The following is a 15,738-nucleotide window of genomic DNA, read 5'->3' as shown; positions in this document are numbered from 1 at the left end:
GGAACAACTGGCCCCTGTCATGAGATGAGATGAGAGGAAAGGAACGGGACGGGAGCACGCGGTGCAGCACTATTGATAGCGGTGGTATTGAGAGACTGGGAGAACGCCAGAAGAATGTGTCTGCCTGCGCTTGTGATCCTGCACACTGCCGCCTCTCCTCTGTCCACTTAATTGGAATACAAAGCAGAGCTAGGTCGATGAGGGAGGGGGAAGGAACAGGGGGGGAGGCTTGCTGTCTGTCTCCAGCAACCTTCACTGCTCACTGGGAATTGACTGGGGGAACCAGCAAGCGAGACCGACACACTGTCACTGGTAAAATGAACTGTCACCTTGCATTTCTCAGCCTCCTGGCAGCATCGAATTGGCCGCTTTGAACCATGTGACGTGACACTGATTGAGTTCTGCCCCCCCCACCCCCTCCTCGTGGGCTCCAAAGGAAAGGAGCCAGTTTAATTTCAAGTGTAGCGACTCTCCATGCAAAGTATCCAGGCAGCAGCATCACCTCCAGACGCCGGCGAATCTTTCATAGCTGTTCTTTCTTTTCTCACCGCCCCTCATTATCTCACTGTGCTGCTTCGTTACTCTGCCTCTCTGCTAGTCTTGTTTTTCTTTCGCCATAGAGTCGTGGCGGACTGACAGGCACAGTGAGGAGGAAAACTATTAGAGGTAGCCATTTGGATCCTGGAGGCAATCCCAGCGAGTATTAAGATGTTAACCCAGGCCAAGTCACTTGTCTCTCTCAGTTACGCTTGTGATGGAAAGGGGGAAAGGATGCAGTCGCAGGGGGATCCAGCAGGCTGGGGCTACAGGCCGGCTTCCAGAACCAATAGAGCCGCAGTCGTATGGGGGATGGTTGTCAAGAGCTAAATGGCGCCTCAGCACCATAACAAAGGAAGAGGAGTGTTTAATTCATAACTGGGCAGCTTTTCACTGATTACATCAAACCAAGAAGGGAAATCTAACGTGTTTGATCAAGTGATTTCAAGATATCAAGTTTGTTGTTTGTTTTATGAAGCGGGGATTTCACTAACCTTGAAAGTTGAGCAGCCCGTAAAGGGCCTAAATTATCGATCATCGGTTGAAAATCAGCCTGCTTGTTTCAATGTGATCAGTCTGCTGACATTTTGACTTGACAAGTATGAGTGCAGATAATTATTTTCATCATCGAGTATTGTCTCCAGGAATCGATCAGTTGTTTGTTTGTCTGTTTCAAATATATTCAGTTTACTATCATTGGAGTAGCAAACATAACAGACTTTTTTATTGTTTTACTTTCAAACACAAATTACCACAATAAATCATTATTATTATTATAAAATAATAGAAATACTTTATTGGGCGATTAATTTAGCAGTTAATTACTAATCAGGCAATTGTTGCAGCTCTCGATGTCCTCACATACTTCAGCTGACATGGTTCAGTTTTTCACTTTTCAGAAGGGAAAACTGAGATAATAAATGTATGACTGACATGATGGAAAAGGTCAAAGGTCAATAAACATGAACTTTAACAAGTTGGTTTCAATAACAGGACAGTAAACGTTTATTGTATCATTACAAACGTCATTTCATCTTCTGTAAAACAATGAAGTTCACATTTATTCACCAATATATCAATCAAATATATGTTGTATATATACCTGGTGGCATCATCTCTGACTTTCACACGGCTCAAGAACGAGTGTCAGTTGAATATGAAATCAGCCTGACCCTAACCCTAACCCATACATCGGGAAACAATCAAACAGCAGATACAATGGTGTTAAATATGAAAATTAACAAAAGCCTCATCCTGGGTGAGTTTGACTTTTGTGTGGCCGATGGATCCCGTCCCACTGGTACCACCTCCGTTTGATTCCATCGCTCTGGTCCATGTGACTCCTCCACTGCTCCGCTGTTGATATCTGCCGATAAAACGGACTCCTCTGTGGTATCTGTCGGCCGGCCAACCCCCCGCCGTCCCATGAATACTGTATCTGGTTCTCCTTTGAAGTGGCGGGTCCCTGCAGAGTGACATGCGACAGAGGAACTGGTAGAAAACCAAGGAAGTGAGCCTGGCAATAGACTTGTAAAAGAGCCTGCAACAACTGTGAGCAGCATGGGGTACAAACAGCACCGGGTTGACCTCAGACAAAGTGCAGGGGGCTGGGGCTGGGGCTGGAGTGGGGGGGGGGGGGGGGGGGGGGGGGGGGCGGCACTCGTGTATTAATAGGCCTCATGTTTGTGCAGTCAGGTGTTGATTTTCTTTAGTGCTCATACAGAATCTGCTTTAGAGTTCCATTAACCATCATCGCTCTCTCCTCTCTTTGCCCTACATTCTCCCGCAGAAGGCAAACGCTGATCCGAAGGTGAAAAACATCCTCCTCCTCCTCCTCCTGCTCTCCCCCGAAGCTGAACATCTGTCTCTGTGGCGCTGGCTGCTGCAGCGACTGTGACACCTCCAGATGGAGAGCCCGCTGGGAGCACTGAGGTATTACCCGCCGAGATGGCAGAGCTCACACCTCTGGAATGAAATCCCACACTTGTCTTCTGCCCCGTTCCCCCTTTTTGTTGTTGAATGTGTCACTATTCACCAGATCGATTGTCGCCTCTCCAGTCCTTGGCCTTGTGACTTATCTCCAGCTTTGGGCTTCTACAAAACTGCAACTCTAATTTACAGTAACACCCCCCCCACACTCAACTTCTGCTTGTAAAAACTTCCAATATGGCGAGAACTATTGGGACTGTGACTGGGGAATTCATCTGCAGCTATTTTAAGAATCTACCGGAGTGTAAACCAGTGGACAGTCTGTGGAGCGTCTTCAGTTGGACATTTTCTGGTGAACTGAATACAGACATTTGATTGGTCATCAGTTCACCTTATATTCTATTGTTTGACATAAACCACACATGGAATCGCTTAATCCAGACGATAATCTACATGATCGATGATAGAAATAATATATACATATACGACAGCAGATGTGATCTTGTAGTTAGATTTCAGATGCTATCTATGATTATGAGTCAGCAGATTGCAAAAAAAAATGTCTGAGGGTGTGGGCCAAACAAGAGCCCAATAAAATTCTGGCAGAGCAGATCAATTTAACATTCATTCTATTGGATTTACTGCAGATTTGCGTCCATGAGCGAGATGCATACTGCTGCATTTACTTCAGATGATTTTCCCTTTGCTACAAACATGAGTTCAGACGGCTCCGACACAAATCTGATGAAACACCTTTGGAGGATCAATTCAGACCGTCTCGAGCAGCATCGTCCCCGAGTTCTGCGAACCTCCGTGGTGTGTTGACAGATCGACACTGCAGCTTGGGCCTGAACTCTGTGTGAACCTCCTGGGAAGAAAAGGGCACCGACAGGCTGGTGCTGCTGGGGCAGAAACTCTGTGCAAACCTAACACCCAGTGCAAATATTGAAACTGCTGCGCCCACCCCCCCTCTTTTTTTTTTTTTTTACCATCAGGTGTGGTCAGCGGTCACAGAGGTCAAAGGTGAAGCCAAAATAGGAGCTGTGATTTGACACTGTGGCTGAAATCTTGTGTTTTAACCAATATGTCATTTCTTAAAAATGAATTTTGCCGGCACCTCAGCTGAATCCAACAAGATTTGGGTAACAAATCGTGGAGGGGAACTGGGGGGGCTCCCTGGAGTTTGTTGTCATGTTTAGAGCCCCTGGAGGTATTTGGAGGGTGAAAAGGTCACAGAGAACCACCCCATGTGTTGTGAAAGATTCCTCGTGTCACATTATGCAAGAGCTCTTTCCATTAAAGGAAATAAATATAGGAAGGTGACAGTCAAACACATTTAAAACAAATATATTTAGAAACATGGATCAAGTTCTGTGTGAAAATCAGAGTTGTAACAATTAATAAATTCTTAATGACGACTGAATTAATCACCAAATTGTTTTGAGGCTTTTAATGAAGCTCAGTGGATTTATTCTAGTTTCTCCTTATAATAGAGAAATGTGTATCCTTGATGCATTTGATCAGTTGTCATTTAAACCCATCATGTCCAAATTGTATAAACTTGATCAATAAATTAATCCATCTGAAATTTGAAACAAACAAAAAAAATCATATCTTTACATCAGCAGCAAACACAGACGTTTTTTCTCTCATAGACTTTATTAAAACTCTCAACCAGTATTGTAAAATACCCTGTGAAATAAATAGTGCAAACAACGACACTGACGACTTCAGTGTCAGCATGATAGAAAGATACGAATCAATAATCGAATAATCGAATAATCACACAGACATACCCTGTACTGCACAAGTCCACACATGTTTAGTTCTGGGTGGATGAAGTGGACAGCTCCCTCAGTCGTATTTTTAGACCGACAGTCACAGGTCTTTGGCCTTCGGGGGGGGGTCTGGGCCTGACACTTTGTCCGCAGGTGTCGCGCTGTTTGCGGACACGCAGCTCAGCTTCTCGCGCTTCTTCTGCTTCATCCGCCGGTTCTGGAACCAGATCTTCACCTGCGTCTCGTTGAGTTCCAGGCTGGCGGCCACCTCCACCCGCCGGGCCCGCGTCAGGTATTTGTTGAAGTGGAACTCCTTCTCCAGCTCCGTCAGCTGCTTGGTGGTGAAGTTGGTCCGGATCACGTTCTGCTGACCCGGAACTCCGAACTCGGACATGACGGCTGGATGAGGAACAAGAGGAAGAGGAGGAGGTGATGGATGAAATGGATGATGGAGAAAGTTGTGGAGCTAATGCGTGAAGTTGGATGCGCACAAAGATTATTCATCTTATTATTATTATTATTATTATTATTATTATTAACAGACACATCAGCAGGTCGCGCCGGAGGATGAACGAACCTGTTTTGGGCGGGTTCCTCTTCACCTTCATCCAGTCGAACGTTTTCGACGCTTCCTCCACGTGCTCCGAATCCTTCTCCCTGATCTGGGGAGGTAACCTGGAGTAAACGCTCTCCGGGTACTCCTGCTGCCTCTGCTCCCCGTAGTGGAGGTACTGGGCCCCGGCAGGCCCGCAGTTGTCCCCCGCTGTAGGGGCCCATGTTGGTTCCGAGGGGGGGAGACCTGTGCGTGGAGGTAGCTGCGGTCCTGCTCGGGGGCGAGGCCGTACTGGTGGTGGCCGTAGTCCACGGAGCCGTACACGGAGCTCCCTGCGGGGGCGAACTGCAGGTCCAGGCTGACATGAGGCTGCTGGTGGAGGGGCAGGTTCGAGGACTGGGCCGCGGACGGCGCAGCGACCAGACGGGCGTCCGGTGCGTAACTATCACTGGACGACACGTATCCGTGGTTCAAGCTGTGGTATCCGCCCTTGGCACTGAAAATATTCGCTCCCCGGTTGCACACTGGGTAGTCGAGGTAGGAGTTCATCGTGGACCTGTTGTTTGCTCAGAGGTGATCAGGACCGAGTCATTAGTCGATGCTCCTTTGCCCCGACCTTCTAGGTAGTATGTCAAAGCTGTAAAAGTGCCCTCCGCCCTCATATCACCTTCCTGACACACCATGTGACCCGCAGCACGCCAATGGAAGACGACCTGCAGGACTCTGTCAGGTCTGCGGACTCGTCCATCAAACGAGTCACATTTCCATGACAAATGCTTCAATCAGACGGCTCATCCATCTGATGGCGACCAACAGCCAGACACGATTCAGTCTGCAGCTGCAGGAGCTCCAAGTCACACATCCAACGTGTCACACTAATAATGACACTCATAAAATGGTGATCAGGAAGTGTTTACTTTGGATAAAGAATTGCTCCTAATGACTTCTGAGAAAGTCCGAAATTATTGTAATAGTTTTTCACCAAAGCCAACTCAAAATAAATAATAGATCATAAACAATAATAAATAAAGGATAAGTAGACGTAACGGGGTTTTAAACGTGTGAATGTATAGGCGAAGTCTGTTTGAACTAATTCTGTCGAATCTCCGTTTTCAAAATAACAGCTGAAGCAGGAAAACTGGTAAAGCTCCATTTATCTATCTCTATGTTGTTGTTGTTGTTGTTGTTGTTTGGTTATTGGTTTTTTTTTAAAAATAGTGTGTTGTCGTATTTCTTCGGCCTCACAGCTCGTGCAGCCGAACCCCTGAAACCAGCAGCGATCCATCATTCACCCTTTATAAACACACACACACACACACACACACACACACACACGAACAGCGTGTGTCCTTTTCGCTCATCGATGTAAAATCTTGTACAATGAAACAACGTTATGTTGTCGCTTTAAACGGCCGTCTGTTCTTCTGTCTCACTTTGTCTGATGTACAGTGTGTTCGTCGTCTTTGGCTCTTGGACCAAAATATTTAGAGAAGGAATCTGTCGCTTCACGTGTCTTTATTTTCAAATGAGGATGAATTACAGCCTCTGATGGATGGATGAGATCAGAGCGGGTCAAGTCTACACAAGATGAATATCATCAGTCGTGTGTGTGTGTGTGTGTGTGTGTGTGTGTGTGTGTGTGTGTGTGTGTGTGTGTGTGTGTGTGTGTGTGCTACAGATGAGTCAGTTTGGGGGCCTGCAGGATTCGATCCTGAGCAGAGCAGCTCTCGGGGAAATAGGACATTTCCAGGTTCAGGTTCGCTGTGTGTGCGTGATACTGCGCGTCAGTGTGCGGGTTGTGCGTGAAATTCTCCGGGTACACCGCCTGGGACCTCAGCGGGGGAGAGGCCGGCTGGTAGTCCCCGCCCAGGTGCACGTAGCCCAGGCTGGACAGCGTGGGGCTGCCCGGGGCGGAGGGGGACGAAGGGGGAGAGGAGGAGGAGGTGGAGGTGCGGCCCTGCGCGCGCTCGTCCTTCTTCTGCTTCATCCGCCGGTTCTGGAACCAAATCTTCACCTGACGCTCGTGCAGCTGAAGTAGGCGCGCCAGTTCCGCGCGCCGCGGCGCGCACAGGTAACGGCTGAAGTGGAACTCCTTCTCCAGCTCCACGAGCTGCGCGCTCGTGTACGCGGTGCGCGTCCGCTTGGAGGTCGGGGACGCGTCTGGGGTCGTCTCCGTGGTGCGGTCTGAAACGGGTTCAGAGGGGTCAGAGGTCAGTTATCAGTTTGTTCCTCCTCTTTCTGCGCGTCCGGACAAACAAACATGGAACTCGGGAGGATTTCAAGGGCCCGTTCACAAACAACCTCCGTTTGTTCACGTCAAAGAAGGAAAACAATTCGATTCACCATCAACTGAATTCAAACATGACTCTTCTGTTCGTTGACGTGAAAATAGAAAATGAATTTAACCAACTCAGGGTTTCACTAAACCTGTTGACTGTTTTCAAACTGAACATGTTAGTCCTTTAAAATAATGTGTGAGTAATTAATAAAACTGCATATAGTTTACTTTTATTTTTAATTGTTATTTAGGATTATAATAATTATTGTTCCCCAGATAAAATTGAATTATTACTTATCCTATTTCATTGTCATTGTCATTCAATTTATTGCATTAAGTTTCAGGAATTAGCAGAAACAGAATCGTGTCTTTCGTTTCTATTTGTTGCCATGGCAACACTCCAGTTGCTGTGTGTTCGCGTGTGTAATGGAGTCCAAATACAAAGAGGCTCATAATTGAAGGTGTAATGAATTATAAATGTTCTGATATTTTTTGCTACATCCTCACCATATTTCGTGCAGTGTGATGCAGTGACAGTGATTTATAGGGTTAAATGTATGAGCATGCATATTTTTACTTTTTTTTTTTTTAAAGTAACATGTTGTTGTTTGTGTTATTTGTTCAGAATTATTTGAATAAATGTTCCTCATATGACACTATACGTACTGTGGGTCTTTATTCCAATACTTATTTATTCTAATAACGATGAGAGGTGGTTAATTTCAGTCCTCACCAAAACAAATAATTTCACATCATACAGACCTGTGATTCTCCTTGTGAGTTTCTGGTTAGCGTGTCTGGACTCTTTCATCCAGGGGAAAATCTTTTTGCCCATTGTCAGCTTGGAATTTTGCTGTTTTGACCTGCGAGGAAGCTCAAACGTCTCCACTTGAGTTTGCTGTGCAGCTGCTGGGTGACTGCACCCAAAAGCATCATCCAAAGCCTGGCTGAGGTGCTGCTGGTGCTGGATGCTGTGTGTACTGCTTCTCTGCATTTCCATTAAATGTGCACCGGGGGCCCCTTTGACCTTCTGCAGGAGCCAAATGTCACATGGCAGGTTTGCACAGAGCCAAAGGCTTCAGGTCTGAGAGGATCCAGAGAGAAAGGAGTCAGAAACAGGGAGGAGACCAAATGATCCATCTTACACACTCAATGGCGTGCTGACATGAATAGCAGAGCTCTTCTGGCCCAAGAGGCCACAGAGGATTCACAGTTTGGTGGAAAGAGACGAACTGAACAACATAGACGAGGCTAACCTCCTTAATTGTAACCTGTAGTAAACAAGTCGTCAAACATCATGGGGTTATTTCCTGCTGAAACTAAGAACACTGAATCTCATCCAACCTAAGAACACACGTATCTTAATTGTGTGTGTGTGTGTGTGTGTGTGTGTAACAATTAATACAACAGTTTTCCGTGATTGATTTGCAGCTGTGAGCGCTGATGTTTATTTGTTGCTGTTTGCTGAGACTGAAATGTCCTTGTGACTCAGTCACGCTGGGCTTTGTTTACAAAAAGATGCCATTAATAAACAACAACAACAACAAAACGACAAAGTCAATAACACAGAAAAAAATAGCCTCATACATAAAACCCAGCAGTGTGATGGAGATCATTTGACCCAAATTTAGTCCATTTGAAGTCACGTCTTTTGTTGTCTGTTAATGAATAAATTGTGAATAAACCGATCCTCACGCGTTTAAACAATGCAGGTCTGAACATCTTGAATAAAATCTAAATGTTGGCCTACATCCTCCTAGTGTTTTCCTGACACCGAATCAGGCCCATTTGACTGCTACTGAGTCTTTTTTAATAAGGAAAAAACATCACAATATCCATCAAATGCAAAATTACACATGAACCAGCTGCAGCGCAACAAGTCAAAGAAATTGTAATTAAAATATCCTAATTAGATGGAAATCTTCCTCCTGAGTTAATCAGACAACATTAAGAAGCTGCACGGAGCAGAAGAGGAGAATAAGTGGCTGCATGCAGCTTTATGAACTCTGGCTGAACCGCGGCTGCGTCTGCCTCGTAAATCATAAAGACACATAACCCAGTCTGTGCTCCCACACCTCCGTCCTTCCACCCCTCCACCCATCCATCCATCCATTCATCCATCCCGCACACAAACAAATAACTGCTCCTCTCACCTGAACAGAACGGAGAAGCTCCCGGATGAGGAGGATGGTTCCGGCGGCAGCTGCAGATCCGGCGGTGGATGATGTGACGGTTCATGCAGGCGGAGTGGACAGTGTTTCTACAGCTCCCACCGCCCCGAGTGTGTGTGTGTGTGTGTGTGCGTGTGTGTGTGTGTGTGTGTGTGTGTGTGTGTGTGTGTGTGTGTGTGTGTGTGTGTGTGTGTGTGAAAGAAAGCTGATCGTGCAGCTTCATTACGGCCGCTGTGATAAAGACAAGACTGTTTTATTCGTCTCTATGGTAAATTGACCATCACTTCATCTTTACGGTAATTAGAGGCGAATAACGGCGCCGATGTGTCACAACACGGGTCGGAAATAGTCCCATAAACTCCCTTTCGAGCAGTTAAAGCAGGAAATGGGAACATCTCACCGGAATTCACCTTTTTTTCATGTTTCTTGACAACGGTTTATTCGGAGATGATTTAAAAAGTCAGTGTTTAGTTGAAGCCGCGGATGATAAATTCAACGTCACATTTCAGTTGCACACAGCATCATTCACACACCCCGTGTCTGCAGAATGAGAACCCCTCGGTGAGATGTGGATGGGTGAGACAGAGACAGGGAGACCTTTCCGACTGAGGCCTGGTGGAGGTGATGGAGGCTGCTGGAGCACCAACACCATCGATTGTCGCCGCGTTTTATCTCTCATCCGTGTTGTGTTCGATAGATGTGATTGGCTGCGGAGATCATGTTTAACTAGCTGCTGTTAACTGACGCCAGTGAACATCTTTTGATCTGTGAGTCGGAGTGAATGTCGGTCGAATGTTAGTCGAATGTTTTGCGGCTGCTGCTGGAGGTGGAGCACACACACACACACACACACACACACTCACACACACACACACACACACACACACGTCCCCAGGCTGATGGACAGCTGACAGACAAGCAAACAATCAAATCTCACTCTGAGCTTCAGTCACCAAACGTGCATCCAAATCAAATCTTTTCCCCACAACAGACCAGACTTGACTATCGAATTAATCAGAAATCAGGACCAAGTTAACGGCAACGTCTTGAAATCCACCGGGAAACCTTTGGTAAACTTACTTGTCGGCAGAGTTCATCGTGTCCTGTGGACCTCATTCTGTCCAGTCTGGAGTCTATAAGCTGTTTGTTGAGCTGCTGCTGCTCTTGCCAACTCCAACTCCTCCTCGACCTGCTGAAAAGAAGATAAATGCTTCCATGAACAATGGGCCCATTGAAGGCCTCACATGTCATATTCCCCCGTGCAGCCAAAAAGGAGGAAATGAAGGGAATTCTTTTTATTTATCTACTGACGCTCCAAAGAAAAACAACGTGTTAAATCGATGACGATGGACTTTTCTGTGGTCTTCCAGCTGAAGAGTCGTCACCTACATTCTCCCCCAAGAGGCGAACTTGTGGCTGCAGCCACATTTACACAAATTCGGATCTACAGGGTGGATATAGGCGACACGTTTGAGTCTGTCCGAATTAAACCGACAAACATTACTCTGTACAAGAACTCACATGAAATCTAAAGAAAGGACAGAACAACAACACCTTCTGTTAGCATCATCAGTTAGAAATTAACTTCATCTGTATGAACAATTTTTGCCAGCGCACATTTTTAGAAGTACTACGCTGCTAAGCCCTCAAAGTTGTTTCACGTGACTAAACCTTAAATAAATCATTCATTTGCAGGCGTTTCTATAGGAAATCAGACAAATGGTCCAACCTGGCAACCCCAAAGAACTACTGGATTATTAATTAGAGTTAATTAGTCAATGATTTATTAGACACTGATAACCACTGCTTACAGAAAAACAACAACAAAAAGCAATCCATATTTCATTACTTCATGTTATTCTTTACATCCATAGCTTTTTGTTGGTCCAGATAACTCATAAATGACTATGTCAATAGTATTGTCACATATAACTCCTGTCAGAACATTCAGTGCAGTGAAAATACCACATATAGTCTGTTCAGAAGTACAGGAAAATGTATGTACATGATGTATGTAAAAGAATACTAAAAAATACTGTAAAAAATGTCCTCAAATCCAGTTATGGTAGGAGTTGCCAAACCCAGTGTATATAGTATTTCCTTTGCAGAAATCAACCGTTACTTGATATGAAACTGTCCATTCTTGCTGAGTTCATTGAAAAGGTCTGACCTTAGATGAAGTCACATACAAATAAACTCACATTATTATCCATCCGCTGGACCTTTGATGAAATATTTCCTCTTTTTCTGGATTTTTGTTGGTCAGCAGTGATTGAAGGCCCCATGAGTTCCCTGGGCAGATGAGGGGCACCACAAGGGTCCATCCTGGGACCATTCCTGTTGCTCTTACAATGTTTTCCCATAAATGTACCTCCATTCCTTTGTTTAACAGCAGCAGATTCTTCCGTCAGATTGTTTCTTTCGTGTCTGACTGTACGTTAACATTTCTACTTTGTCTTCGTGACACTTTGTCATCTTTATACAAGTTTTATAGACATCTGAAATGTGACAAGACAATTTTCCATTTAATTCTATACATGTGCAGTGTAAAATCTTAATCTAAAACAATCTAAAACTGTCTCATAAAGGTAGTTTACTGCCTAGAATGTAGTAAAGTTCAAAGTAACTTCAAATACTCAAACATATACTTGAGCAAACCACTTTCAGTGATTCATGTAGAATAACTATTGTAAAATAAATAGTCTCAACCTGAGAGTTTTACATGCAGATTAAGACTTTATTAAAGGTTTGTGCCCCCGGTGAAACAAAGCAGACTGCACAGGCTGGTTTGTCTCTGCTCTCTCACCCCCCACCATAACACACACACACAGACACACACACACACACCATCCATCATCATCCAGGCCGGTCTGAGGCGCCCTCTGCAGGACACATTACCGTACTACAACCCTTAAACACGAGCAGTGATGTTCAGCACTCGTGCCCCCCCATCCCCCACCCCCCGCCAACAAAACATCTGTTTAAAAATATCAATGTGCACTAAATGGAAAGAAGGTGTTTGATATTATTTTAGATGTAATGTCTGTCAGCAGATTTTCACAAAATCAACCGGGACTATTTTCATGAAACTCGCGGATGGAGGGGGAAAAGGAGGTGCAGATCCGGACATTTTCATTAATTTACCAGGATATTTCATGACGACTCCCATAACAATAGTTGTTCTCCTCATATAGTTAAGAATGAACTTGAGCCGTTTGTTTTTGTTTTTTTTTTCTCCATCTAACCAACAGGTTTCTACTTTTTTTGTGTGTGTGTATGTTTCTCTAACGTCACACTCGGTTTTGCGGCGATTTTCAGAGCTGCATCCGAGAGCCCGCAGCAGCAGCGGTGAACCAGCAGCGGCACCAACAGAACCAGCAGCAGAACCAACAGAACCAGCAGCGGAACTGGTGACGGTGCAAAGTCAGGCAGCTTCCATCCGCAGTCTGTCGTCTCCTGACCCGCCGATGATCCCGGTGACATGAATTATTCATAGGATCCGCCTGCAGATTACCCCCCCCCCCCTTCCAATATGCAATACTCATTAGCTGCTAAAATTGCCACTTAATAGTTATAAATATATTCAGAGTGTCTGGCAGCCGTAAAGTACCGCAGACTTGAAGTTTGTTTTTGCTGCTGAAGTTTCCGTGTTGCAGTGATGAACACGTGTTTCTGTCTCTTTCACTGGTCTCGTGTCCAGCTCTGGTTGTCCGTTCCTTCACCTTTGGCCGCTCAGTGACTCGGTTCATCGGAGGATAAATCATCGCTCAAGTTCGTTTTTACTGCACAAAAGCTCCAGTAATGCTGCGAGATTACAGTTTTTTTTTCCTTCACAATTTACAATTTGATTGTAATTTTGATGTATTTAACTCAAATAATTTGTTAACAATATGTATCAATTCTCCTTCTAAACCACCGATCATTCTAGTATTTACGCGAGCTCGTGTAAGTAGTTAGTGTACGTGTTTACGCGGAATCTGAATACACACACACACACACACACATATAAATAAATAGCAATATTAAAATAGTTTTGGTGTGGACATGTTGTTTGTGGTCCCATTCAGCAGCAGTTGGGCGACAGGCACAGGCCAAAGAGTCCAGCTGCAGTCCAGCCGTCACGTTCATTCAGGGTTGTGAATTATATAGTAGATTGTCAACTCCCCAAAACCATAAAAGCAACTTTATGGAGCTCACGTGACTTTTCTCAGTCTCTAAGTAATATAGGTCTTTACAATCTTTGCTAAGGGACGTTTTGCCAACTTCAGCGTGTCCTATAAAACCTGTAAGCCAAAAGATAAGGTAATATTTCTGGGGGATTTTTCTCAGCTGTTCTCTGCACTAACATCCGTTGCTGAGGGGAGGTAAGTTTTTTGGTTTTTGTTTTGTTTTGTTTTACATTTGCTCCTGGTTAATCATTGCTGCTCCTGATCGGGGCTCGTTTTTTTTTTTTTTTTTCCTAAAATCAGTCGAGACAAAGTCATTGAGAGAAACTTTATTTCCAAGCGCTATGAGTCCACGTACAAATACAAAAAGCGTATTGGCGCAAAAAAGAACGAAGCTTACATCACTGCCTAGAATATCCACAGAATCACCCTTTTCGCACTAAAAATGTTTCATCACATCGACAGCTTAAGTACATTTGCATTGCTCATAATTAACAATGAGAGGAGATGCACAAAAACATCCTACAGAGCTACACAGTTTCATGACGGATCCGAAATAGCAGGAACACTAAAGCGCTTTTTCAATGGCCCCGAAGTACGTTTTACATTCAATGAAGAGCAGCATGTTTGGAAACTTCTTCGAACTGTACACTGAATTTACGCCTGTCACGAGAGAAGACGAGTAATACCCCCAATAATATGTACATTTTTTTTCTTCCTCTAGTCTATCACAGTAAACTAAAACAAAACAAAAAAAAACAGACCACAGAATACTTGTTTTTCTATCACAATGACATGCTGGAAGGTGCTGCGCTTTCAAGAGCTTTTTGACAGTAACAGTACTTGTTTCCTTCTGCTCGGTGGCTGCTTCAGTTGTGGAAGGCGCTGCCCCCCGTCACCAGACTCATGCTTTTCAGCTTATTGTCCTTCTTCCACTTCATCCTGCGGTTCTGAAACCAGATTTTGATCTGTCTCTCGGAAAGACACAGGGCGTGGGCTATCTCTATCCTCCTCCGTCTGGTTAGGTACCTATTGAAGTGAAACTCTTTCTCCAGCTCTAGCGTCTGGTAGCGGGTGTAGGCTGTTCGGGCCCTTTTCCCGTCAGGTCCAGTCATATCTACAATCATCACAGAAAATCCACACGATTAGACTCAGTGGGAGCTCCCGCTGTTTCCACACTGCTTCACATCATGACATTAAAGATGCTGGAGGAAACATGCAAACACACACACACACACACACACACACGCGCGCGTTCTTGTTTGGGTTTTTTTTTTTCATTCTTTTTTTTTAATCTCAAGTCGCCTCCACCTGAATCCACATTCAGCATCCTCCAGCTGCAGTTAACCTGGACCCCGTCGACAGCAAACAGTCCCATAAAGACTTCACAAACAGCTTTCTTTCGCTCAACCTGCTCACTCATGCAACACCTGACAGATTTATGGCGCCGCCATCGCTCACCGCCGAATATTAGTACATATGGAACCGTTACCGTGGCTTATGTGCAGCTTTCGCATCCAGGGGAATATCTGTGGCGTCTGGCAATCGTTCGATGATGGGGTGGAGGACGTTGCGCTGGCTTCCTGGTGCTGCTGCGCCCGGGGTGCCGCGCCGGAGACGCCGCCGGAGACGCCGCCGCCGCCGCCGCGTGCGCCCTCCTCGGTCTCCGAGGCGACGGTGGCCTCGTCGATCTCCGTGAAAAGGGCGCTGTTGCTTTTGTTGAGGTTGTTGCCGGCGGAGGCGGCGCTCCGGTCGGACGGAGGAGAGCTGCTTTTTAGTTCCAGGGGCTCCCGGTTGGCCGTGGCGCACGACGGCGGCACCGGATCCGGAGACGAGAGCGAGCAGTTGGGCGTCTGTCTGTAGCGGGCGTCCGGCCCGAAGCCCCGGGCGTCCTCTCTCACGGCGCCGAAGTGGCTGCCGGTGTTGGTGCGGTTCACGGTTAGGTCCATGCCATTGTAGTTGTAGCCGAAAGACCCGGAGTGCATGGTGCCAGGGTCTCTGAAGGAGCCGCTCACAGCGCCGTTAGTCCCATAATTTAGTAACTGATAGTCGGAGCCATTTGGATAGCGCCCCGAGAACGAGTTTACAAAGTAAGAGCTCATTTGCGTGGATTTTTAAAGCCTCGATTTGTAGATCTTTGTCGCTATAATCCTGTGTGCTTGCACGATTTATGGACGCAAATCATGAATTATAAGCAATGAAGCCCTACTGTACTTTGCCAGGTATGCGGCCAAATATGGGAGCGCGTTCGGGAATCACGTGCCTTTGTTGACCAGTCGTAAATCCTCACTGATGACTTCAAGAGGTAATTCATGCTCCATGGTTT

At 45.6% G+C, this 15,738-nt stretch overlaps 3 protein-coding genes across 3 annotated transcripts; all 3 read right to left on the bottom strand.

Annotated features, from left to right (window-relative positions):
• Positions 1-2,245: 2,245 nt before the first annotated feature.
• On the bottom strand, positions 2,246-5,346 carry LOC144738899 (homeobox protein Hox-B1b-like). The gene is given in 6 exon segments (XM_078621897.1): positions 2,246-2,464; positions 3,241-3,334; positions 4,349-4,643; positions 4,822-5,005; positions 5,007-5,042; positions 5,044-5,346. Coding segments are annotated over 6 exon segments (1,131 nt in total).
• A 1,123-nt stretch (positions 5,347-6,469) lies between these two features.
• Positions 6,470-8,075, bottom strand: LOC144738898 (homeobox protein Hox-A3a-like). Its single transcript, XM_078621896.1, has 2 exons — positions 7,838-8,075; positions 6,470-6,981 (listed from the first exon to the last, which is right to left on the bottom strand). Exons 1-2 carry the CDS (start codon positions 8,073-8,075, stop codon positions 6,470-6,472), a joined length of 750 nt encoding a protein of 249 aa, XP_078478022.1.
• A 6,206-nt stretch (positions 8,076-14,281) lies between these two features.
• On the bottom strand, positions 14,282-15,514 carry HOXB5 (homeobox B5). Its single transcript, XM_078621899.1, has 2 exons — positions 14,905-15,514; positions 14,282-14,529 (listed from the first exon to the last, which is right to left on the bottom strand). The coding sequence occupies exons 1-2, from the start codon at positions 15,512-15,514 to the stop codon at positions 14,282-14,284; spliced, it is 858 nt and encodes a 285-aa protein (XP_078478025.1).
• Positions 15,515-15,738: the final 224 nt, after the last annotated feature.

Source organism: Lampetra planeri, unplaced genomic scaffold (assembly GCF_965212315.1).
Source record: "Lampetra planeri unplaced genomic scaffold, kcLamPlan1.2.h2 scaffold_1214, whole genome shotgun sequence".
Classification (NCBI taxonomy): Eukaryota; Metazoa; Chordata; class Hyperoartia; order Petromyzontiformes; family Petromyzontidae; genus Lampetra; species Lampetra planeri.
The sequence above is the reverse complement of the archived record's forward strand: the minus strand, read 5'-3'. Positions and strand labels throughout refer to the sequence as shown.